General features: G+C 29.5%; 6 protein-coding genes and 1 long non-coding RNA gene across 9 annotated transcripts in view; 3 read left to right on the plus strand and 4 right to left on the minus strand.

Moving 5' to 3' along the window:
- Positions 1 to 19,070, plus strand: part of LOC128394580 (40S ribosomal protein S13) — a 115,983-nt gene extending 96,913 nt beyond the window's left edge. Inside the window, exons 2-4 of the mRNA XM_053354917.1 lie at positions 18,205 to 18,275; positions 18,497 to 18,545; positions 18,636 to 19,070. Of these exons, the coding sequence (XP_053210892.1) occupies positions 18,253 to 18,275; positions 18,497 to 18,545; positions 18,636 to 19,019 (456 nt within the window). The 5' untranslated portion in view covers positions 18,205 to 18,252 and the 3' untranslated portion in view covers positions 19,020 to 19,070. The remainder of the gene's footprint in view (positions 1 to 18,204; positions 18,276 to 18,496; positions 18,546 to 18,635) is intronic.
- LOC128394582 (uncharacterized) lies at positions 783 to 4,609 on the minus strand. 3 transcript variants are annotated; one of them, XR_008326418.1, is made up of 3 exons: positions 4,010 to 4,609; positions 2,362 to 2,770; positions 783 to 2,229 (listed from the first exon to the last, which is right to left on the minus strand). It is a non-coding gene; the product is annotated as an uncharacterized LOC128394582 (long non-coding RNA). The 3 variants fall into 3 exon arrangements; XR_008326417.1 differs by having other exon boundaries at positions 785 to 2,229; positions 2,502 to 2,770; XR_008326416.1 differs by having other exon boundaries at positions 787 to 2,770; positions 4,010 to 4,211; positions 4,278 to 4,609.
- LOC128394578 (sortilin-related receptor-like) lies at positions 12,817 to 15,640 on the minus strand. The gene is made up of 3 exons (XM_053354915.1): positions 15,499 to 15,640; positions 15,061 to 15,399; positions 12,817 to 13,726 (listed from the first exon to the last, which is right to left on the minus strand). The coding sequence occupies exons 1-3, from the start codon at positions 15,569 to 15,571 to the stop codon at positions 13,053 to 13,055; spliced, it is 1,086 nt and encodes a 361-aa protein (XP_053210890.1). The 5' UTR covers positions 15,572 to 15,640; the 3' UTR covers positions 12,817 to 13,052.
- On the plus strand, positions 15,565 to 18,078 carry LOC128394577 (uncharacterized). Its single transcript, XM_053354914.1, has 3 exons — positions 15,565 to 15,706; positions 15,846 to 16,025; positions 16,410 to 18,078. The coding sequence occupies exon 3, from the start codon at positions 16,486 to 16,488 to the stop codon at positions 17,608 to 17,610; it is 1,125 nt and encodes a 374-aa protein (XP_053210889.1). The 5' UTR covers positions 15,565 to 15,706; positions 15,846 to 16,025; positions 16,410 to 16,485; the 3' UTR covers positions 17,611 to 18,078.
- Positions 19,071 to 19,179: 109 nt separating the features above from the next.
- LOC128394579 (coenzyme Q-binding protein COQ10 homolog B, mitochondrial-like) lies at positions 19,180 to 20,062 on the minus strand. The gene has a single exon (XM_053354916.1). The coding sequence runs from the start codon at positions 19,949 to 19,951 to the stop codon at positions 19,418 to 19,420; it is 534 nt and encodes a 177-aa protein (XP_053210891.1). The 5' UTR covers positions 19,952 to 20,062; the 3' UTR covers positions 19,180 to 19,417.
- A 218-nt stretch (positions 20,063 to 20,280) lies between these two features.
- On the minus strand, positions 20,281 to 20,900 carry LOC128394581 (uncharacterized). Its single transcript, XM_053354918.1, has one exon. It carries the CDS (start codon positions 20,793 to 20,795, stop codon positions 20,448 to 20,450), a length of 348 nt encoding a protein of 115 aa, XP_053210893.1. The 5' UTR covers positions 20,796 to 20,900; the 3' UTR covers positions 20,281 to 20,447.
- Positions 20,901 to 22,303: 1,403 nt separating this feature from the next.
- On the plus strand, positions 22,304 to 25,953 carry LOC128394632 (gamma-tubulin complex component 2-like). The gene is given in 7 exon segments (XM_053354976.1): positions 22,304 to 22,598; positions 22,848 to 23,500; positions 23,583 to 23,933; positions 24,026 to 25,013; positions 25,016 to 25,290; positions 25,456 to 25,694; positions 25,799 to 25,953. Coding segments are annotated over 6 exon segments (2,523 nt in total). The 5' UTR covers positions 22,304 to 22,598; positions 22,848 to 22,909; the 3' UTR covers positions 25,878 to 25,953.
- The last annotated feature ends 168 nt before the right edge of the window (positions 25,954 to 26,121 follow it).

Consider the following 26,121-nt stretch of genomic DNA (forward strand, 5'->3'; position numbering starts at 1 on the left):
CATTAGAACAGTTAAATTGTCACAATTAGTTCACTTAACTGTGAAATTAAATTGTGAACATTTTTCAATCTCAATTAAGTTAAATCAAGAACAAACAATAATTGCTAATAAACAAATTAACTATCGTAATGAATTTAAATTTGTAGTTTAATGAAAACAAATTCACTTAGAGGTTAATTATTGTAATCTAATTATTAATTAAGTTAACTTGATCATTTAGATTGATCAATATTATGGAAAGTTAAGAGAAAATCTTTTAATTGTTAATCTTTGATTATTTTCTCAGTCCATTGATTGATTGGTAAACGAAAGGATAAAAATACTTTTTGTTTTGGTTAAATCTAATTATGGAAAAACTTTTATCACAATTAATTGTGTTTCTAAATACAATAGATTCCGTGATTGTTGAATTATTTTTCAATTGGTTAGAAAGCTTTTGGTTTCATCTTAACACTCAGTTGATTATCATGATTATCATGACAATGAATATCAACAGGTAATGAGGCTTATTAACACTCAAGCTAAACCAAGTGTGTGAAAGAGTCAACATCATGTATGATAATATCACTGATGATGAAGACAATGAAGATGAAGAAGAAAAAAAAATTGTAATTGTTTCAAGTCAGAAATTCAGTCAGTAGAGTGACCTTAAACACGCTGGGCCTACGACGATTTGGTTCCAGTAGCTTGGAAAAAGTTCATGCTAACGAATCACCATATTGATATTTAAATGGTTTCGAGAGTGATTTATTAATGTCCACTACTTAGCGATGACCATCATCCCGATGAGAGGAAGATGAATAATTATAATTTCATAATAAATATTCAGTGTTCTTGAAAAAAGGTCAATTGAAAATTAGGTTGAAGTTATATAAGTGGGAGGATGAGCGTTAAATGGTCAAGCGATTTCATGATGAGAGGAAAATTATAATAATAAAGTTTTCCTGAGAATCCTGATATTTTCATGATTAACAATTCAAACAATTAGATGCCTGTTGATTGAAGATTAAATAACAATTGACAAGATGATTGAGAATCAATTTTTTCTGTCTTCACTTTTCATTGAGATTGAAATTGTGAAATCAATAATAATAATAATGACCAACAGTCAGTTAGTTTAATTGTAAACAATTAGTAAACAAGTTTCTCATCTTATTGTTGTCTAAATTGTGATGATGTTAAAAATAATTAACATTGTTTACTAATGAAGATAATGATGATTAAGCCATTTGAAGGTTTACCAAAGGTTTTCTGGTTTATGTTCAGCTTCATTTGTCAACAATCATCAATCAATTTTACAATTTAGTTCCAGATGATATGTGTAGTTTTATCATCCTCATCCTTCAGGCATCATCATCATCATCATCCTCATCATCATCAACTTTCATCTTCATCCTCATTATCCTGTGACACCTTTTCGGCTTTGACACTTATCCTTGTTTATCGTTAAATCTCCGGAAGTATAAATTCAATGATTGGAAACGATAACCTGATCGTAATTGAAATATTCCGGATCAATAAAACATTATCATGATTGTGGATTCGGTTGATGGAAATTTTCAACTTTTTAAATTGTCAAACTTTCACTTTACACCATGTTGATTGTTTCAATTCATTTGATGACAAAAGAAATTTAATTTAATAAAAGATTTGTTGTTGTTATTATCTTTCTCCCTCTTCAGTTTCCTCATGTAATCTCACTGAATTACAATCAATGAAATTCAAGTGAACCGAGATTACAAAAAAAAATTGAATGAACAATATTAATTAACAACAAGTTCATCAAATGTAAAGATAATAACGTGCAAATACATTTAGCTCATGCTAACAATTTAATTAGTATTAACTTGTTTTGATTAACAAAAACTTTTTGTTATTGAATCAAATAGTTAAGGTGAAATATAACAATTAAGGTTATTAGTCCCTTTTATTGTGATGATATCATTTCTTTTCATGTTTATCCTCATCACTTTCACTTTTATCATTAATATCATTTGAATCTCACTGGTGATATATTGTTGTTGTTGATGATGATGATGATGATGGTGGTGGTGGTGGTGGTGATGATGGCCTCTTCCATCCGGTCCTCTGTCAATAAAATTAACCCCAAATTCAGAAGCCATATCATTAAGCGTATCTCATGTAATTATGATGCTATTTGATGTTATTTAGATGATGTTGTTGACTGTTGATCATCATGGTGATGAGGTGGAGTCGATTAGGAGGAAACTGTAAGAGGAAATAAGGAAAAAAGTTCAGAAAAAGTTATCAACATGATTACCAGAATTTTTAAGTTAATTGGAAGAGAAACAATTTAAAAATTTTATGTTCATTTGAATTTTGTTGTTTTTTTTTCATTACTTGCAATCATTTTAATCAATGTTTGACCGCAACTGATTTAAGTCATGCTATTAAGACGAGATTGTGATTGATTATAATCATCATCAGGCTTTCAGATGATTCTTGACTTGATTGTGAAGTTGGAAAACAAAATTTTCTACCGATAATTTAAATTGTGATGGATAATTGGAATTGATTAGTTGTAATGGTCACTTTTCTGGTCATTTTTGTGTTGTTTCCAAGTCCTTCTCATGTGAATTAGGCTTAATTGTAATGACCTAATCATCAGTTGATTATCGTCTTATTAATAGATGTTGATTAACTGATTGAACAGGATAATTGCAACAGGAAGATGATCATTGAAGTTTGAGTGTTAAACTGAATCACAATTAACTTAACCATGAATAATTTTGATGATCAGATGAATTAACTGTGAAGATATAAAAAAATATTAATACAAAAATAAATGACTAATGATTAAATTAAGATAAATAAACCATAACAATTAAAGAAAATCCAAATTGATGACAAAACAATCAAAAAGTAATAATAAAACTACCAACAAGTGATTAGTAGTTGTTCAACTAATTTATTACATTAATTTGATTGAGTTCATTTATGGTTTCATGAGTTTTCAATTGTTTTCATATATTAAATTAATTGTTTCTCGTTCAAGTAATTTAAAAACAATCACAATAATCGGATTGTCAGACTGATTAAATTGCTGTTAATTGTGATTAGCTTGGTTAATGATTGGACCTGGAAAGGTTTTTTTTTTGTTAACTGGATTACATTGGTTTAATGGTCGTAAATTAAAAACAATCAACTGATTTAATAACTGAAAAATCAGCTGATTGTTGCGATATTACTTACGAAAGGAATTATTTATATTCGAGGTTCAACTAATTAACTTGGAATCAAATTAAAATGATTAAAGCCGAAAAGTGTATTAAAAGAAAAGAGCTTAATTGTGACAGGAAGACCAATTGATAAATTCAAATTAATTGTTCACAATTAAGAAAGTAAAGAGCTGATATTAGGCCAAGGTTTTTCTGGTTATTATCTTAATGATAAGAGGCCTGGGTGAGTTATAACAATTTAAACTAAATTAAGTTGATTCATGATTGTGAATCATTTCTGTTAATTTAAATCAATCAAATTAAATCATCATCATCATTATAATCAAGAGGAAGAGGCAACAAATAATAATATTAAACAATAAATCATATGTTGATAGTATTCATATGATATGAAAAACTTTGAATGAGAAAAGTAAATTGTTGATAATAATTTGATTTCTTTTCATACTCTAGGGTTGGTGATTAACAGTGAGAAACAATTAACTGATTAATTTGTGATATCATATTATATTTTTTGTTGTTAATTCTAAACAATAATGATAATCATATTAACGATAATTAAATTGAGGTCAAAACAATGATTAATAATAAACTAATAACTTTTTTTTTTCGTTTAATTGTAATAATCAATTGAGCTTCGTAATTCATTCATAAGCTTTTAAAGATTTTAATAGTTACTGTTATAACCAAGGTTTATCTCGTTACGGAATATAAATTTGACACTTTATTTATTATCGTTTAATTATGATTATCAAGTTGATTGTGAAGAGAGAAAAAAAATTTTGTTCGTTACTGTAAATAGTATATACCTTGATATGGATTAATGTTGTTGTTGTTATTGTAAATTGTTACTCTTGATGATCATGTTGATTGAGTTTCATGTTGATGATGCTCAGTGTTTTGTATCTCGCTTGTCAACATTAACGGATGACACGTTTTTTTTTCAATTGGTGAAATTACCTGATTGATGAGAGTGAGTGAGAGAGAGAGAGAGAAAGTTTTTGATAGTAACTGTAAAAAAAAAGGTTAGCCTTTAGTGAATTTAAATGTAGTATCAACAGAATCTTTTACATTCACCTGTATTTAGGACAAAGTGAAGTTAAAATGTTCAATTGGAAATGTCTTGTTGAGATGATGCCTTGTTTGTGATGATGAAGGTACAGGCTCAGGCTCACGGTAGGTTGACTTTTGATGACAGGGAAGATTATGTTTAAATAGAAAGATAAAAAGAAAGAGGATATTCGATGATGATGATGATGATAATGATGATAGAAACCAAGGTTGTGCTTAATAAACGAAGGGGAAACCAATTGATGATGAAAGTTGTTGTTGATGTTGTTGTGTTAATGACGTTTTCCTTTAACTGTTTCATATGAAATCTCATTCAAAGAAATACCTTTTTTACATTCTCTACATGATGGAATTGAAAAGAAATGAAAAAATATTAAAATTGTTTACTGGTTGAAATTTCATTGAGTTGAAGTAATCAATTCAGTTGTTTGTATATTAAGGGTGTGGATCTTGTAATATGAACATTGGAAAAGTTTTTACCTTTGAGAAAAATCCTTGTATATGTAACCATGGACGAGAGTAAATATAATAATATGAATGGAAAGGATAATTAATCGACTAGAGATGACACGATTGATGACAATTGGAAATTGAACAAGAGCTAATTGAGTGAAATTAGAAAACTGATTGGAGATTGAGTTGATTGTTTCACTTTGTTAACAATCAGCATCTGATTATCAGATTGCGAAAATTAAAAGTGATAAAAAAATTGAATCTTTTCTTTTGGCGGGTCATCCAAATTTGTTTTTTATTTCCTCACCTAAAGAGAGTTAATTGTTTGTTAATCAGTTGTAATTTTCATTTTCTTAAATTGTATTGAAAAGAAAATATTAAGATTCTAAAAGAAAATGGAAGATAAAGATGAACAATCAGCTGATCTAATTTACGTTGTTTTTTTCTTGTAAATATTAACTGTTTCTCTTGAAATTATCATGTGAATTCTGTAAATTGTTAATCTCTGGACAATATTGCCTACAATTGGTTAATTCTCGTTTAATTGTGATTAGTGGTTGTAATAGTAAATAACGTTGATTAACACACGCCCTGAAGTGGTAATATTCATGATGGAAAGAGAGTGAGAATGAAGAGAGAGAATGAGAGTGGGAGAGAGAGAGAGAGAGAGTTCCGACTCATTCGTAAGTTGAGTAACTTGAATGAGAATTATATTCACATTTGATATTGAGTTTCCACCACGAATATTTCTCAATCTTTAATATTCTTTATTTTCTTTCGTTCGATTTGTTTTAATTTCTTTATTATTTTTTCTCTCTCTCCATTTACATCATAATTTTTCCTTCTTTTCTTTTAACTCACCTTGATTCTATTTCTTAAAGTTTTTCATCGATTCTCATTCTTTCGGTGTGTCTTGTGTTCACCTTTATTGAACACACTCATTTCCATAGGAATATCATCAACGTTTTATCATCACCATCATCATCTAATTGTTAATCATGGTTGTTATTTATACTCTAATTGTTTTACTTACCTATTCTGTTTATACAATTGAAGGTAATCCATTGTTACAAGGATGTGTTTTACAATCATCTCTCGCCATTACTGAATGTGAACGCGATATCCGTTTCCGATTTGGTTATGCCAATAATACTGCCACTGATTGTTGTGTCTATTGGGGTTTATATGATTGTTTCCAGGATGAATTAGCTCGTCGTTGTCCATCTGAACGTGTCAACGATTTAACCCGATATTTACATGCCGATCATACAATTAAGGTGACCGCTGATTGTAAGCGTTTCCCTTCACGATTCTGGTGTGAATTACACTTCATTGGATTCTGGTTCAGCATGATATTCATTATATTGGCGATAATTGTGTTCATTGTGATTGTTGTGTTTATTGTTCTGTTCTTGAAAAGAAGATTTCTCCGACGAAAGGACCATCGTCGACCATTGACCACAACAATTAACAATGCAGCGAATAACACTAAACAATTAAGAACCGAAGCTCCTTTGGCTAATAGTAAAATCGATGATCTTTAGATTTTCAATGTCAACAACAATTCCAATTAGAGATTTTCTCAGTTATTATCATTACAATTTACCTGCGATTTTCCAATTTTACATATTATTATCAATTTTATCTGATTAGTTTTAATTATGATGACAAGAGACAAGCAATTAATTCATCTTTCTAATTGCTGCTTTTTTACTGTTTCAATATCATTATTAACTTTTTTTTTGTTCATAAGGAAAACACAATTAACACAATCACACACATTGGAAATATAATGAAGCACAACTTGTCTCAAACTACAACAATTAACTTCATCAAGTCATCATCATTTATAATACACAGTAATTACCATCATCGTCATCAGCATCATCATAATCATCATCATCAACAATTATCATTTGCCATCAATTGACAACAATTCACCATAATCAACATTAATCATTGAAAACCAATCAATATCCAAGTGACCTTAACAGTTTGATCCCTTATTTTAGGTTTTTTTTTTCTTGATTGTTACAATTACCACATGAACAAAATCAACAAATTGGTCAATTTATTACAATCCCACCTGAATGAAACTTTGATTGTGATGTGACAAAAAAAAAGTAAATCAACATGTTGATTGTTACAATTAAAAGGATGGAAAAGAGTCCCAAAGGTGATGAAGAGGAAGATGATTATTAACCATATGAATACAAACCAACCTGATGATGATTAAGTTAATTCTTGCCGTTAATTTGCTACGATTAACCATCAAGCAATCGCCTCACAACAATCAAAGTTAATCAACGACAATCATTAAATTGCCCTTTTTCATTACAATTAAGAGTCTTCTCTAGTCATCCAAAGATTCATCATCCATTGTTATCATCGTAATCATCATAATCATCATCATAATTTAAATCATAATCTTAATCATCACCAATTATAATTTAGAATCCAATATAATCTTAAGTTAGTTAATATCCTTTTTCCTTGAGCAGGTCTCGTTAATCAACTAAATCATAATCATAATCAACTTTTTTTTCATTACTTTCGAAAGCTTTAATACCAAAGTATTTGTATTCCAAATGATTAACTAATTGTTAATAATTTATATTCACAATTACCTTTTTGTACTATGTAAGGTCAGGTCATCGTTTCTGTTTTATGTTCAATTAGTTTCAAACTTTTCAATATATATTGATGATTATGATTATGATTACAATTATGATTATGAAATTGTTAAATTAAGAGAGAGTAACAATTAATATTCACAATTTATAATCAATTCATTGACTTAAATCTCAAATTGATTGTCATCAAATTAATTTTTCTCCCTTTTTCTTGTACAATTACAATTCCAAATCATCATTAACTTTATTATCTCATCAGTAAATTTTGGTATTAATTGTTTCGGTCACAATCAAGATCATCTTAATGTTCATCCCAAAGATAATCATCTTCAAGAATCACAAAAGATACAAATTAATTTAAATTACAATCAGAAAAAAGATAATCAATTAGGAAAGATTACTTTTAATTGTTTGGACAATTAATAAAAAAAGGAGAATCAACTTTTCTCATTGTATCTTTTATATTAATCAACTTTTGCTACAATTTAATTGACATTAACTTTTTTGTATCATCAAACAATCAACATAATAATATCAACCCAAGAACAAATTAAATATCAAACTGCCCAACAATCAACGAAATCACAGCAATTAACAAAAAATGAACTTGTTTTTGTATTTCTAATTGTGAACAACAATCAACCACAATATTTATTTGTCATTGAACAACAACAGCAACAACAACAATTAACTAATTGTCACTCCTCTGCCTTATAAATTCACAAATAAAATACAAAATCAAAAGATGAGAAAAAAACAATTGACAAATATCTCGTTCAATTTATTTACCTTTTCAACAATTAGTTGATTATCCAGGCCTAATAAACTGTTATTTGAAACCTTAATTTAGATATGATAAAACATAGAGAGTAGATTAATCAACCAACCATTAGTTAATTGGTAAATTAACTTTAAATTAACTGTAACCAAAGTGATTAAATATGATAATCATTATTTACCTTGGTTCCTTGTTTAATTGTCTGGGTTTTAATTTCTTCCAACCAGAATTAACTTATAATCATAGTATCTGATTGCATTGACAATTAGTTGATTAGTTAATTATTAATGGTCAGTTAATTGTGTTAGTTAACTTTTGAAAAAGTTTTTCCATTCTAATTGTAACTAATTATGGCGCCAATTTCATTGATTCGTAAATTGTGATTAAGACAAAATTAATTCTCTTATTACATTATATTGTTTTCCTTTCCTCTCTTAATTAAATTAACCTTGATTAACTATTTATTATGACTAATTATATGTCTCATCATCGACATCACTGATCAACAATTAACTTTAATTTGATTGTCAACCATTTTCAATTACAATGGTTAAGTGTAAATGTATTTCTCCTTTGGTTTCCTATTGAGCAGTAAGTTTACAATTACAATTACGATTCAATTGTAAACAATTATTACTCATTGATATGGTTTTAATTGTTAATTATCAAAAACATCATTTTGTTAACCATTTATGGTTAAGTTTGTATATATACACTAGGGAAGTGAAATTAAAGTTACCTTAACAACTGAATTAAAATAAATTATGTTGTAATTATCTTCCTGTGATTTAATGTTATTTAGATTTAATTTGATATGGTTAATAAGGTAAATATTGAGTTAATTGTTGACTATTGGACTTTACCTGTTGATTAGATTTGTAAACTTGTTAAAGTCACAATTTAATCAAATTTACCTTTTCCATCATTGGTTTTATATTAATAAATTTTTCTTTATTGGTGATTAATTAAGTTAATTGTCGATTATGGTGATTAACTTAATCACAAACCTTTCATCAAATAATACAAATTATCAAGTTAATTAATGAGATACTTGTTCAAATAAGTAAACAAATTGGCCTTTTCTTTTAATTGTTATCATTAGTTAATGTTTCAATTGTAAATTAAACAACAATTTAACTCTTAACATTTTGATTACAATTTGATATTTAAAACCAACATAAACAATTTACCATTTTATTTAATGTGGGTTAATTGTGAACACTTAGTGGTAAAAAAAAAGGTAGATTACCTTGATTACAATTAGGTTTAAATTGGAAACCAAATTAACTTAACAATTTACTTTCTATTATTAAAGATATAACAATTTAAGCTCATATTTAAACAATAATTCAATTGTGATCATGATCAAAATGAATCTTCATCGCTCATGATTAATTGTTGATCAAATTCAGAGGAATCAGTAAACTTTTTCTTATCCACTTTTGTAACAATTAACTAATTCCTCCTTCTCCTCTTAATTACTTTCTACCATTTTAATCACCAACAAGGTTACATGATCCAAATTAAATGTTAACTGTTCCATAAACATGAACCATTTAATCAACAATTTGAAAATGATTCTGTTGTTCAAACTAATCACAATTAGAAGTGTTCCCAAACTAAATCAAAAAGAAAAGTCTTCATAACAATCAACTAATCACAATAACAAGACAATTACACAATCCGGAAATATGAGGCTTAGAAAATCAATTTAACTGTTGACAATTAACAATTTTTTAAGTTTAACATAAAATGCAAATCAAATTGGTTGAAGTTTAATTGATTGATTAGAAACATGCAAATCTATCTTTAAATTGGATCCACAATTAAAGTTAATTGTGTTAACAATTTACCTCTCTGTTGGGGTGGACAATTTGATTCCTAATCAAAAGTTAATTGACTAATTGGCGGGATAATTAAAGTTTTATCACAAATAATTATCACTTCTTGTTAATCACCCAATCAATTTATTACAATCAAGGTAAACATATAATACAATCATAACAATAACAACAATTTAATCAGGACAAATTGTTAAACTAACATAAAAGTTGCAATTTAAATCAACTCGTAGCCCCAAGGTTGTCAAAATTAAAGATTAGCAAACAATTTAAGTTAATTTACTTTCCTTTCTTGATTGTATTCATCATCTATATTTCATAATTTGTTGATCAACAACAATTTACTTAATTATCACCACTATTACATATTAATAATATGCTAATTGTAAGCAAATCTCAATGAAATGATCAACTAATTACTGATTATGATTCTTAATTTGGATAAAACTTTTGTTCATCACAATTAACTTTAGATTCACAATTGATTTTATATGTAAAACTTAATTGTGATCACAATCAATTTACTTTCGTTTTTACAATTAGTTGATTAACTTTCATCTCTACCTTTTGTTTTATACATTTATTATATTTGATCAATAGTCAATTGAGATTAATAAACTTTGGTTGCTTAGCTAAATTGTCCAGAGTTAATTAATATCAATTGTTATTGTTTACAATTAAAAATGATTATATTGTTGACCTTTGATTAGATTGATTAGTTAATAAACTTGTTAATTGAAATAATCCTTAATTGCTGCAAGGTTTATGTTAAATTGTATTATGTTGACTTGTTGTTGTTGATTGTTGTGTTAATTAATTTTGATTAACTTGAGATATTTGATTCAATCCTTACGGCAGTTAATCAACATATTGTTTTATATTGCAAATGATTTAATATCAATTTCAAGTTTACTTTAATTTCTTGTTAATTGTTGAGTAAATTGTGTTTTTAATCACCAATTGATTACCGTTACAATTTGTTTTCTCAGTGAGTCATTTTGATTGTGATGATTTAATCATAGAGGAAATTGACTTACTCATCTTAATTGTAATCATATTGTTGTCATCTTAATTGTCAACAATCACTTGACAATCATACATGATATGAATAACATTTAATCATGGAATCATCTGAATTAATCTTATCAACAATTAACTCTATCATCTTTTTATCCTTTAATTTGTTTACTAATTTTTTTGGCCATTTAATGATAAACCAGTCAATCAAAATGATTTACATCAAATTAAATTAACTTTCTTTCGAGTTGATTTGTTAATAACAATTAAGCTTCTCGAAAAATTTGATTAACCAAAAATAAGGTTAGGTCAAGGTAAACATTTTAGTTTAAGGCTGAATAATTAAACCATTTGATTGTTAATTAACGGTAATCAAAAGATATGCTTGTCATTGAGAGTTAATTTCAAAAGTGACAACAATTAGCTTCCCATTAATTAGTTAATTGCGATGAGAATCAAACTTAATCAGTCGTTGAATCAAAATGATGAAAAAAAAGTTTTCCAATCTTATTGATTATTGATTATTTTTTTTCATTCTGATTTCAATCTAAATTGTTAATCAATCAAGGATTTTTAATTTTGATTTAATTGTTGTTCACCAAAAAAAGAAAGGCTGAAATAACATTGAACAATTTAATTTAATTGCCAACAATCAAGTGAGAGGTTATATATTGAAAATAATCATAATTTGCGTCTGAATTAACTAATTGTTGATGTCACTTGTTAATTCAATTGTTGTTTTTAATTACTTAACCTTGATCATTTCAAGTTGATTAAAAATAGTAACTAAAAACAAAATTGAAATTGAAATAATCAAATCAATCAATTTCACTGATTAGTTAATTAAAACTCGCCAATAATTTAATCAAAATTTACACCTGATTGTAACTGTTGATTTGTAATTTAAAATCAATTGTTGATCAATCAACGATATTACAGATGATTAAGAAAAGGAAACAATTAATGTCACTCAATTCTTGGTTAGTTAATTGTGTAGGCGTGATAACTAAATTGTAAGTTTTATGAAAATCCGATGATGAAAACTGTTAATTGTTGTTCAGTTGATTGTGATTAAATTTTATTATCGTGATGACAATTTTCAAGGATAAATTATTACCAATTGTTTTAAATCATATTAATGAATGAAAAAAAGGGAAACTTGATTAACAACAATTAAACCATTGATAATTTTTTCACAGAAAGTAAATATAATTAAGTTGGTGACTTTTTCTGTTTATTTGGACAACAACAATCAGTGAGATTTAATTTAGCAATTAAGGTTAACCTTAACCGAGAAAATTAAATTTCCAAGCCGATCCCTTAATCTAATTTAACTCTCTCTCTCTCTCTCTCTCTCTCTCTTTAATCATTAATTGTCTTCACTTTTACTCATCATTGTAATTAACTGTTAACATGCAAACAATTTGATTCCTTGTTTGATTGCTAGTTGATTAATCAAATTGTATTTACACGAAATCCTTTCGTGATTAACTTTCTCCTCTCATGTTGGCACCATCATTGTTTGATTATCTTAATTATCACAATCAAACCTTAAAATTTTTACTTTTACTTGTTAATTAACTAGAAAATGTAAACTTAATTAGCGTTTCAATTTTTTTTTGGTTAAGGTAAATTGTTCAAGTGTCTTGACCTTTAATTTGAGTTATCAAAGTTAATTTGTTTTTCCTTGTCACTTGTAATTCAATTTTTCATAGATAATCATTGTAAATGATTAACCAACAATTAGCGTGAACATGATAATCATCACAAGGTAAATTGTTTATTAAGTATTTGGTTAGTTAATGATTATAAATGAACATGAATTAAAGTGCAATTTGCAAATTAATACTTTTTATTTGATCAGTTTTGTTTTTTTAGTTGCTTCTTGTGTTAAGTTAATATTATGATCATTTTAATTGTTTAACAATAATAATTTAACAGTAACAACAATTTAGGACAATAACGATGATGAAAATAAACCATAATGATGAGTATTGACTTTAGACTACATTTTCTTTAGTCAAATTAAATTCAGGTTTTAATTGTTTTACCTTGAAATTCAAAGAAAAGCATCAAAATCTTTTGATAAAACGGTTACTCGTCTACCTGTCCAATCGGTTGCATTACATTTCCATGAGGATATTGCACATTTACCTGAGTGACATCGGAATAGTCCAAAGACACAAGGGTCAATTGAACAGTGTTTTTCGTCTGACTGGTCAACACAATCAAACCTTTGATCACAACGAGATTTAATTGGAATACATCGTAGCCCATCAGTACATTTAAATTCGTGGTCAGCACAGATCAATTTGTTTTCTTGATAAGGTTGATTGTTGACTTGATGGTTCTTATTGTTACTGTTGGTATAAGAGTTGAGATTAGATTCATTTGGATCAACTAGATGAAGAGGTTCACGAGTTAATGAGACCAAAGGGTCACTATGGTCAGAGGGCATCAGATAATGTGGAGTGTCCATTTTCTTTGGACTTGTTCTCTGTTCTAATGATCCATAGGGTTCGTATGATCGATCTGAGCTCGATGATATTGAAGAAAAGGGTGAATATGAATTGGCTTTAAATTGATTTTCTGGCCGAAAAAACCAATCTGATCTTCGCTTCGTTTCACCGATGGTGTTTTCTCGTGGCGTTGAATTGGTCTCTTTCGATGGATCTTTGGCCATTTCTTTTGGACATCGACTTTCATCATCGCCTCGAGGACAATTGGTTTTACCTAAACGTTGAAAAAAAAATCAAAAGGAACAAAACAAAATGAGAGATTAATCAAATGTAGATAAACAATTAAGTTCCATGGATGAACAATCTTATGTTTGAATAGTTAGTCAATTAATCATTAACCTTGGGGTAAAATCAATGAATTAGAAACTCAATTGAATCAAAAGAATCAAAAGAATAATTGACCACTGGAAAATTATTAACTCTAATTCTTACATTTAATTGTGGAAAGAATTAATTCCACTTGAAAAAGGATTGATCAGATTCTTAATTGCGATACTATTTAGAGTGAAGGACATAAATAATCAATGGTAAATTGAAGCTAATTTAACAGAAAAGGGTTAATAATTTTTTTCTGTCTACTTGTTAAGTGTTAGTTTCTTAACAATAATCACGATTATTTTTACAATTAGACATTTATGGTTAAAGTAACAAGAATTGATTGTTAATAGAATCAAGAGAAGAGAAAAAAACAATCATTCGAAATATAGTTGATTAGAAAAGAATTTGAATCAACTTGTTGTTGGAGGTTAAATTGTGTTGCTTAAAAACATTTCATTTCGTATTGTTGTTAATTGTTAATTGATCGTTAATTTTTACAGTCTATTTTGATCTTGTTGCTTTTTTCCTCAACTGTTCACTTTAGATCAACACACAAATACAGTTTCATTAAGTGAACCATATTTTTCACCTTTTAGGGACTATCATCAAATGGCATCTGACCTTGTTTATTGATGATGGTGATTGGTGATGGTGGAAATGGTTAGATTTTGTTAATTACCTCGTTTCCTGTTCCCTTGGAAGTAGTAATAATTCTAGATAAGAATTCATAATGGAAATTAAACTGAACCTTTTCCGGTAGAAAGAAACAAAGAAATAATTTTCAATTCCAAAAGATAGAAAATGTTGTTTAAGGTCCGAGATTTTAATCTCATCTTAACCAAAAGAGATTAACATTTTCCATCCGGTTATAAATTCTGACGAACTAATGACGACCAATGGCCACAACTTTACTATCAATTATTTGGTTCACATTTTAAAGAAATAATATTTTAACCTTAAAGAATTAATTGTAATCAAAACATTGGAAGAAAATTAGATTACAATTGAAAAAATTAATTTAGAAAAAAATTCTATCAAATCAAAAGAGAATACGATCTGAGCGACATCTAGCGAATCGAAATTCAAATGGAACAAATTTTCGTTTTAATTTTGTTTTTCTTTCTTTGTAAACAATAATTTGATTTATTGATTAATTGTTCTGTTTATTGGTTGTTAATTGTTATCTCTTGGGGGTTTTTCGTTTTAATTGTTGTTCTTTTACTGACTTACCGTCGCAAACTTGTCCAATTGGAATGCAAGGACCTTCTTCACACCGATAAGCGTCTTGAGAACAAGGAAGTCGCTCTATTCCTAAACAATGGTGAATCTCATCTGAATTATCTCCACAATCGTTAAATGAATCACAAGTCCATTTTCTCGGGATACATTTACCGTTGTTACACCTGAAAGCATCTCCACGACAAGAGTTTTCACACTCCAATTCATCTGAATTATCGATACAATCCTGTTGATTATCACAAACTCTCGCCATTGGTATACAGCGTCTTTGGTCAAGACAAGTGACCTCATCTTTATCACAAATCAATGTATCCCAAGCCGTTGAAGGCTCTGCAAACAAAAAAATTCAAGAAAATCGTTCAGAAGTAAAATTGTTACTCGCCATTGGTACTGTAATTAATTTCTTAGCAACTTGTTGCTTTTACTTACTTTTATCCAACAACGAAGACTCCGTTTGAATTGGTGATAAAATTACTACAAATAAACTCCAAAATGGTAACATGATGATATTAGTTGGATTAACTCAACAATTTATAATCTCAATCAACAATTACATTGGTTATACCATAAACTGTTACATTGTCTGATTAGAAATAAACTCAAATCGTTGTGGTTCTTGGAAATTATTGATTAGATGGTAAGGTCATATTGATAATATCTCAATCATCTCGTCAATTTATTCTCATAATAAATTAACCTCCTTCCTTAATTGTTACTCTATCATAAGATTAGATTGACTCCATCATCTGATTATGTTTTCTTTTATTTGTTAATAGCCCAACAATGGATCCATTGTAACTTCTAGTGACTTTTTTTATGGTATTTCCTAGTTACTTATGCGACTATAGCAACGATCAAAACAAAGTGATTAACTGAAGTTTCGAGATTAACTTCGGAAATGGATTAACCTTGAACTCTATCAACCTTGACTTTTACCATTGATGAAACAATTCAAGGTAATTAATTGCAAAAACAATACAGATTCTGAGATAATCTTTACTCTTTTGTCTCAACAATCAGTTTGTTACGAAATTTTCATATTCTTAAATTTTGATTATCATTAAGTTTCAATTCAGTATCAGGCTTACAATTAGTACAATTGATTCTGTTTTTAAAGAGTGTAAATTGTTTCAATTGATAAGATCATTTTACAAAATGTTGTCTTATTTTTGTTTATTAGTTATTTAGACAATTTAACAAAAAGAAATTACATTAACCAATTTAATTGACTCTCTACAAATACTACTAACTTCATGTTAATTTATCTCAGTTAATCATTTTGTATTCTAATGTTGACATCGACTAATTACAATTCTTGATCACTTTTTTTTTGCTTAAAGTGGGAAAAAAAACAATTCTAAACTAAAGCTAAACTTTTTTGTGAATAAATAATCAACTGAATTTGTCTAAGTCACCATGTTAGTTAAGTCAAATTTGATTGTTGATTTACTTTTTCATTTGATTTTCTGTCCAATGGTTTATGGTCCGTCTTCATTGTTTGCATCGAATGTTCAACCATTAGGAACATCAGATTCATTTCTAAACGATTATTACCTGGATTCTGGAGGTGATTCAAGTGCTAACGGTGCTCGTGATTCTTATGGTAACCAATTGTCCCAAGGATATCAAGGTTCGGGCTATCAGGCAGCCGATTCATCTGGAGGACGTTATTCATCTGGTAAAAAGGGACAACAATCACATTTATCATCTTCCAACCACAAACAATCTGATGGATCGTTGAAACACAGTGAAGGTTCAATCGAAGCGGAAAAAGATCGTGTTGTTAAACACCAATGGGATCGAGGTGGTGGATATGTTAAAGAATGGAATTGGGATAAAGGTGTTCACTATGAGAAAGAATCTGGTTCAGTGTCTGCTTCCGATTTAAAGCACAAAGAATCAGAGAAATCTCGTCAATCGGGTGAAAGGTCAAAAGGATCAGCTGGATGGCAAGAACATAAAAACAAAGATCATGAAAGACAGAAATCATCAAACGGCTGGGGAAAAGAGGGTTATCGTAACGAGGGCGCTAATAAATACGCTGATCGATATGGTTCCGATACTCAGGGTGGTTATAATAAAATCGGTTCCATCTCAGATGAACCATGGACACTGAAAGGTGAATATATGCCTCTTAAAGCTGCTGCTTCGGGTCAACCCTATGGATACGCTAAGGAACCTCCTGGTATTGTTAGGATACCAAGTCGACCTCACGGTTATCAACATCATCGTAGTAACAAAGGTTGGCCTGAGAAATCATATCGAAGGGACAAAAATGATTACAACAACAGTTTACGAGAATTAATTGAAAAGAAGTACATGCCGATTTATCGTAAATACAGTATGGCTGCGAAAAGAGAACGGGAAAGGTCTAAAGATCGTTCCAATAAGAAAAGTAAAGACGATGTACCTTATTACAATGATTTACGATTAGCTCTTTCGAAAGAGTTTCTCAAACCTCAAGGTCGCTGGAAATTAGGTCATCTCTTTGGTAATGGATTAGATTCATTCTCACCTTCATCTCGTTTCGTTTGGCATTGATACAGATTCCAACCAATTTCTTTAATCATGTGTAAAAATAGAAATTTTGATCAAAAAATCAACTCCAATTGAACCTTTGAGAAACACAGATAATTGTAGTTAATCAAAAAAAAACTCATCATAAAAATTAACGAAATCTTGAACTTAATCAACTCCATTAATCTCATCAGTTGATATCATGTTAATATCTCCATAAAACTTAATTTTTTAACTTCTCAACTTTGTAAATCAATGATTGATAAATTGTATCAATTCAATTCAATAATTAAGATGTTGTCAAAACATGGATTGAATTTGTTTCTCAAAAAATTTAAAACAATCAATAAATAAACACGACAATAAATAAGAACCTTATCCAGCCCCATTTCCATTATCATAGTTAATTGTGTAGAAAATTCATCTCCCAAAAAAAATCAGTTAATCATCTGATATTAGAATAATAATTTCTGGTTAATCAGTAAAAAAAATTTTCTTCTCAATTTGAAACGCGCTTCTTTTTGAAAGTGTAGCTTAGTAATGGAAACATGAATTAAACTTCCGTTTCCTATGATAAGATTTTGAGTGGAAATTGTTAACCACGGGTTTGCTTTACTATTTTGTTTAATTGTGAATTAGTTAAACTAATTAATCTAATAATTCATCATGGGTCGTATGCACGCACCAGGGTAAGTAGATGTGTTTGTAAAGGTATCGATCCATCAGGTCAATTTAGTGTCAAAATTATTGTTTCCAGCATTTGTTTTGGTGACTGTTTTCTATGTGTTCTTTTGATGGAAAAACTAATTGATTTCATTTACTGATGGTTCTAATATCTTTTTTTTGTAATTGTTTCCGTTAATTGTTTGAAGATCACTTTTTAATTTGGTTTCGTTTACTTTTTCTACAGAAAGGGTATTTCCCAATCAGCTTTACCATACCGGCGAAGTGTTCCTTCGGTAAGTTGATTTGTTTTATTGCCACTGAATTTGTGGTTAGTTTTTAACTAATTTCCTTTTTAATTTCTTTTTTCTTTGTTTCTCTTTTAGTGGTTTAAACTAACCCCTGATAAAGTGATTGATCAAATCTGTAAACTCGCCAAGAAAGGTCTTTTACCATCACAAATTGGTGTTATTCTCAGAGATTGGGATGGTGTTGCTCAAGTTAAATGGGTAACTGGTAACAAGATTTTGAGAATCTTGAAAGCCAAAGGATTGGCTCCACAATTACCTGAGGATTTGTACCATCTTATCAAGAAAGCTGTCGCTATCAGAAAACATTTAGAACGAAACCGAAAAGACAAGGATGGTAAATTCCGATTGATTTTGGTTGAAAGTAGAATTCACAGATTAGCTCGTTATTACAAGACTAAAAGAGTATTGCCCCCAACCTGGCGATACGAATCATCAACTGCTTCTGCTTTGGTCGCTTAAATTAATGTTAAAATACGAGGAAATTTGATTAAAAGTATTTCCATTTACTAAGCATCGCAAATCTAATCCATTAATCGCGTTGTTAAACCAACAACATTCACCCCTTAAGGAATTGTCTCTCTAACAATCGGATATCAATGAAAATTTCACATTTCTCAGCTGAAATTTGACAAAATAATTAATCTTTAATAAGCTCTTACATATTTATAATCAATTGTTGTACAATTTTGAGCTTCCAACAAAAACAAAATAAGTATAACACAAGCAGAAAGTAAAATTGTTCTCGGTGAACAGTGTGTCATGAATCTCGTTAAGATGGAAATTTATCCTTGATAATAGAATATAATTTACAATCAACACAAAGAAAAATATTTAATAACCTAATCTGTGAGAGATAATTAAATACTAGGTTTCCCATAAAGTTCTTTAGCTCTTTTTAGGAAACAATTAACAGTTTGATGGACTAATTGATCAAAAACAGTATGAGCCACCTTAGAATAGAAGACATTTCTAAATTCGAAATCAATGAAAAAATCAAGTGTACAAGATCGTTGATTACCAGGTTTACCATCACTAAATTTCCATTCAGTGATTAAGTGTTTAAATAAACGCCCATCGTAACATCGAGCCCGCACCAAATGAGGTCGATTCAGGTCAACATGTGAAGTATATTTTTCCACAATCATAGGTGGAAATCCAATGACTAAATCAGCTTTAACTAAATTAGTCTCTCGATGGGTAACAATTGATTTAGTACAAGCAGGTAAAAATAAATGATAATCTTCAACACGAGAGACGATGTCAAACAATTGCTCCTTAGAATAACCTAACAAACGTTTCTCTCGATAGGTTTTTCTGGATGAGGAACAAAATCGATGGCAGCATATTAACGGAGAGACAATTTTCACACCATATCGATTAATTATAATCATTTGGAAGAATAAATAAATCACAGAAAGAAAAAGAAAACTTAACAATTAAAATTAACTAAAATCTAAAAGAAAACAACAAATGTCACCTTCCATTCATTGGAAGGCTTAACTTTTTTTTTCTTCTAAAGGGAAAGTATAATAATTACGAGCTCGAAATTCGGGTAAAGGGTTTAGATTGATTTCTTTTTTTTCTTGATTCTTTACAATTAAACTTCTCATCGTATTTTGGATCAATTTTTCCATTGATTGTTTTTGGAATTTTGGTAATTGTGTTGGGATAGAATAATTCTATTAGAATTAGAACCGATGTGAAGAGAAAACAATGTTGGTGTTTTTTAGTTACTATTGTTTATTTTTCGGACATTGGATTTTTCTTTACTTTTAAACTAAAGGTTTATCGATTAACATATTCCAAATAAAATTTCGAATAACTGAAACGAAGGTGTTACATTAGGTTAGGTTGAACACTCGAGAGAGAGAATAAGAAGAAAAATTTTCACCAGAAAGGTTCAGGAATGAAAGAATCGCTTTCAGGTCGACGTCCCCAGAAATCTTTCATTTTCCTTTCACCTTCAAGAACTTGACGGATCCTTTCAACTCGAACTCGCCGGTGTCTTAAAATGGCTTTGGTGGCATTTTTACACTCGAAAAAATCTGTTCGAAAAGGTTCACAAGGAGCAAAACCTCTGGTTCGACCATAAGCTTCCATACATTCATTGTAATTGAGATAAAATTCATTACACAATTCAGACCGACCAAGTTTCGTACCAACAGTACGATATGTAACAGTTTCAGGCTTAGAAATCCAATCAGCGACTGGCATTTGAAACAGATCGTACCTCATGATTAATTGAAAAGATAAAGATAATCACCAAAATAAATAGTAAACAATTAAATATAATCAAAAATCTCAAAACCAAAATTGAATAGAAACCAAAAAAACATAAACAAAGTCACTATAAAAACGAATCGATTCCAAATCGATTTTTCTTAGAAAAAATAATCGATTTCGAAATTTAATTTTCTCGATAAATTTTTCAACAATTAAACAACAGCAATTAAATTAATCCTTTTCTGATCCATCACTAGTTTAGTGATATGATCAATTCCTCCGAACGTGTTTATAAATATGTGTTCATCTTTGACAATAAAACTCTTTGAACTTTAATCACTTTTTCGGCAAATTAGCTGATCACATTTACCGACCATAACCAAGGCCTCCGATTCCCGCTCCATAGCCGAGACCCGCTCCAGCAAATTTACCGAACCCACCGCCGAATCCATGGCCCCTGGAAACATGACGAGAACATGATTAAGTTAATTGGGATCAAGAATAATTGTTAATTACTCACCAGAAAGGGATACATGGATGGACGATTACAATTTTCTCCTTGATTTTTGATCCTTCCAGAAAATCATCAAAGATAATCAAAGTAATTAACAGGGTGGTGATTAAATCGATGAGTTTAACATTTAACTTCATCTTGAACAATTTAATTAATCCGTTAATCTCATAAGTTGATGGTGGTGGTGGTAGTTTATGTTTAATTGTTCACAAGGAAAACATTAATTTGATTAACTGTTAAAACTTCAACTTTTTTTAATCAATAACTTTGAATATTATTCAACTAAATGATTTAATTTATTGTTCACCAGGACAATTTATATAATCTGAGAAAATTAAGAAAGTGAGTAGGAAGTGATTAGTTAATTGTTAACTAGATTATGAATTATTATTGAACCAGTGAAAACTTTTTCCATTCAATTATTATTTAATTGTTGATAATCAATGTTTATTTTCATCTACATCGGATCACTGATCAACCCTTGAAGATTAACAAAGAGTTAATTAAAATGAATCAATTAATAATTTGATGCTCATTTGAACAATTTAAATAACAAAATTACAATTTAATTACAATTAATTGTATTCAAATTTCAACAACAATGAGAGTCAATTATTAATCATTAACATTTAACAACAATTAAGCCCAATGATAACCCCGGAATTGGATTAATTGATATAATAACATTATTTCAATTCAGTCCCAATTTAATTGACCAAATTGATTCAACAATCAAGTGAATTAAATTTCAATTACACTCGATTCAAATTGATTTGAATCAAAAAAATTTTGAAAGGTCAAGAATAAAACAGAAATCATAACATTGAGGTCATTTGATTTACTAAACAATTTACCCTCTTAAATGTAATAAACAAATTCCAATGGAAATCTAATTGTAACAATTATCAATTGTCACAAAGAAAAATTTAATTACAACAATTAACGAACCGGTTTTTCAATTGTTGCGCCGTTTCAAATTCTTGGCGCTCAAATTTTGGGTTCAGCTCTTTGTTTTGATTGAAATGTTTTCCTAATCAACTGCAAATTAATTTACTCTGTTTTTGGTTAATTGTATTTATTTTACTTAATTAAGTTAATCAGCAAGTCAGTTTTCCACTTGGAAACAATTAAAATTGTGATTAAAGCTTATCGGTTACAATTTGCCTCAGTTAATTGTCAATGACTCTTTTTTGTTACCTATCAACATTTTCACCTGAGTGTTAAATTCAATTCAATTTTCTATGTGATTTAAATTGTTCCAATTTAATGTGAATTAGACTGATTGTTATTCATTGATTAAGGTAACAATTTAATTAATTGTTTGTGTGTTTGTAAACAGTCAACGGTCCCTTGTCTTTATCTCTAAGGAGAGGGAATCTGTTTGGCTCCATATGATTGAGCCTTCTAACTGTTTACCTCTCGATCTCTATGTTGTTTAATTTGTTCCTCTTTTGTTTATCTTTGATTAATTGATTAATTTTCTTTTATTCTTTTTTCCCTTTGTTCTTCCATCTTTTTCTTCTATTTTTTTTATACATGTGGATACTCAGTTGAGTTTATATCTAACCTTTCACATCGAGTTTATTCGTGGGTGTTTTCGTCTTGGTTCACAATGGCTGAATATAATATCCATCATAGTGTAAGGAAATTGATGCAACTTCTTGATGTCCGAAGTGATCGTGGGGATATGGAAGCTGCTATTGCTGAGAGACTGGTTGAGAGTAAAAATCTTCAAGTTAATCGTAAATCATCAACATCAGCTAAATTTGTTAAGAAATTGTGTAGCACAAGTAAAGGAGATTTCAAGGAAAAATATGAGGAACTGAAAGCAGCCAATATAATTGAAGTAGATCCATTGGTTCAGTTATTAGCTCGAATTTCTGAATCTGAAGATGTTAAAAATTTTATTAAATTTCAAAAGATTTTGAAAGAAAAGACTCGATCCTCATCTGTTGGACAGAAAAGTGACCTGCCCGTCGAGAAAAGGCCTGAAACTTCAGCTTCCGTTGAATCTGTGGTACGTCCTGTTAGCAAAAGAGAATCAATTTCAACAAAATCAGATAAAAAGAGCGACTTCTCATTTCTTACCAATGATTTTTCACCTTTTGATTGGCCTGCCGATGTTGTGGTTCCTCCATTGTCCAGTATGGCCATAACTGACCAACAGAAAGCTCTACTTGAAGATTTACTTTATGTTCTTGTTGTAAGAATAATATTTCATTTCCATTGCTTAGGCTCTAGATTTATATCTTTTCTCATCTAATTTTTTTCTCTCTTTTCTCTAGGGTATCGAGGGCAGATATATCCGTCGCTCTGCTGTTTCTGATAAAAAATTTCGCCTGATTGTCGACGAAGGAGCCGATAAATTGCTCAAGACGATGGTTGAAAGGATCATCATCATATGTCCACTTTACTCTGGTGTCATATTTTTTATTGAACATCATGATTTCGGTCTTGTTAATCAAGCTTTAATTGCTTTCATGAGAGAAGCTGTTCACGATTATTTCATCCTTATCACTCAATTGGAACACGATTATCACCAGGGTTGTTTAACTCTTCAGAAAATGTATTATTATCTTCACAATGTTCACTCTGATTTTGAGATTCTCAAACAAGTTAGCTACAAAATAAGACAGGTAAATGTACTAGATAATCAATCTCTCCCATCTCATTTAAAATCTTTGCTTTTTCTTACATATTCTCATCTCTGTTTATCTTTCTCATTCAGGGTAAATGTATCGGAGGAGCTGTACTGAGTATCCTTCACGAGAAAACTGTCAGCCATACTGGAAACTCTCGTGCTTCCAAATTTTGTATGAAAATGATATCGACTGCATGTGAACCTTATTTTAATATATTGGAAAGATGGATCTCAGAAGGTGTTATTTGTGATGAGTACAAAGAGTTTTTCATTGAAGACACAGAAGCCGATACCAAAGGTGAAGATCGTCCCCCAGGATCTAATGACGATTCATATTGGGAGAGTAGATATGAGGTAGTTTCCAATCGAATGCCAATATTTTTAACTCGATTTGCCGATAAGATTATGAAAACTGGAAAATACTTAACCGTAATCAGGGAATGTGGTAAAGAAATTGGTGAATCTCCCGAATGTGAACCTCTTCGATACACAATAGAAGACCGTGTTTACGCTGAACGTATTGATACTGCTTATAATTATGCGAGTAAAAGTTTACTTCGTATGTTAATGAATGAATCAAATTTAATTGCTCATTTGAACTCAGTTAAACACTATTTCTTCATGGATAAAGGTGATTTTCTGGTTCTATTCATGGACATGGCTGCCAATGAGCTTAAAAAAGATATTGATGATATTGTACCAACAAGACTCGAATCTCTCCTCGAATTAGCTGTTCGAACAAGCGTGATGAGCACTGATCCACATGCAGATTTTCTTGGAATTGAACTAATCAATGATTCAGTTTTATTCCAATTGTCACAAATTCTAAGCCATGGATCAACAGGCTTCCTTGATATCGATGATTCTCAAAGTGAAACATCAGCCAGTATAAAAGGTTACGAAGCATTGGCCTTTAAATACAAAGTTGAATGGCCATTGTCCCTTGTCCTTAACCAACGTAACATTGCTTGTTATCAAATGTTATTTAGACATTTATTTTATTGTAAATGGGTTGAAAGGCAACTTGGTATCACCTGGAAGGATAACAAAATATCAAAACGATTCTCACTTAAAACAATGAAATCTATGCACTTGCCTTTGGGTTAAGACAGAAAATGCTTAATTTTGTTCAAAATCTTGAATACTACATGATGGTTGAAGTAATTGAACCCAATTTCCACACTTTCCTGCAAAAGGTCAATACCAAAGTAACCAGTGTCGATGATATGATTAATGAACATACAATCTTCATGGAAGGCTGTCTTCAAGATTGTATGTTAACACAGAAAGTTGCCTTACAATTAATGGTTAAATTACTCAACCTTTGTATGGATTTTGCTTCATTTATGCATGTAAGTAATCAAGGAAAACTAATCGAGTGAAAATCTCCTTCCATTACATATGATATATTTATACCTCTCCTTGTTTATCATTCATCTTCTCTTTCCGCACTATTTTATAATCAATCAAAAGTTAATCATTTAAATACTAAATGTTTTATTTATTTTTCTCTTCAGACTAATCATCAACTATCAGCTCAATTTGAACTTGAAGGTGCTAGTGAGCAAATCCGGAAAGCATATGAATTCAAAGCAATCAAAGAGGATGAGGAACCAAGTGAAGTTTTACCAAGTTTCGAGCAGCGGATTAACCAATTGCACGCTGAATTTAATGACAATATACAACAATTTCTTAATGAAATTATAAGTCAACAAAAAGATCATTATACTGGGAAAATGCTTCAAATCCTCTCAAGGTAAAAATATATCACAATAGAATCATTATAATAAATGATTAACCTTTAATATTAATTATCTTTTCAATTTTACTAATATTATTTTCTTTCCTTTTTATCCATAGACTTGATTTTAATGAATATTATGGAAAACTGGCCAATGGAAACTCTTGTCCACAACAAGATTCTTGTCCAGACCAATAGCATTTACTGTAGTTAATTTAATTAACCATCTACTTTAATTATAACCACTTATAAGATTAAATCACATTGTAAATAAGTTATTTGAGTTAACTTTTTTCTTTATACTCTTTACAAACAATGGCAATCCCATCACGTTATTGTTAATATTTATACATATAAGTTTAGATTTAATCAGATTGTAGATAAAAAAATACATAACAATTGAAGTTAATTTAGTTAATAAGATGCTACACCATTACTATTG

This window comes from Panonychus citri, unplaced genomic scaffold (assembly GCF_014898815.1).
Source record: "Panonychus citri isolate SS breed McGregor unplaced genomic scaffold, ASM1489881v1 Contig00140, whole genome shotgun sequence".
Lineage (NCBI taxonomy): Eukaryota > Metazoa > Arthropoda > Arachnida > Trombidiformes > Tetranychidae > Panonychus > Panonychus citri.

Bases quoted from the DNA above. Each gene is read 5' to 3' on its own strand.
- LOC128394579 (XM_053354916.1), bottom strand. From the start codon at position 19,951: ATGATTATAATTAATCGATATGGTGTGAAAATTGTCTCTCCGTTAATA.
- LOC128394578 (XM_053354915.1), bottom strand. From the start codon at position 15,571: ATGTTACCATTTTGGAGTTTATTTGTAGTAATTTTATCACCAATTCAA. The intron at 15,400-15,498 runs GTAAGTAAAAGC...TTTTGTTTGCAG, and splicing joins GTCTTCGTTGTTGGATAAAA to AGCCTTCAACGGCTTGGGAT. The intron at 13,727-15,060 runs GTAAGTCAGTAA...TTCAACGTTTAG, and splicing joins AATTGGACAAGTTTGCGACG to GTAAAACCAATTGTCCTCGA.
- LOC128394577 (XM_053354914.1), top strand. From the start codon at position 16,486: ATGTTAGTTAAGTCAAATTTGATTGTTGATTTACTTTTTCATTTGATT.
- LOC128394581 (XM_053354918.1), bottom strand. From the start codon at position 20,795: ATGAGGTACGATCTGTTTCAAATGCCAGTCGCTGATTGGATTTCTAAG.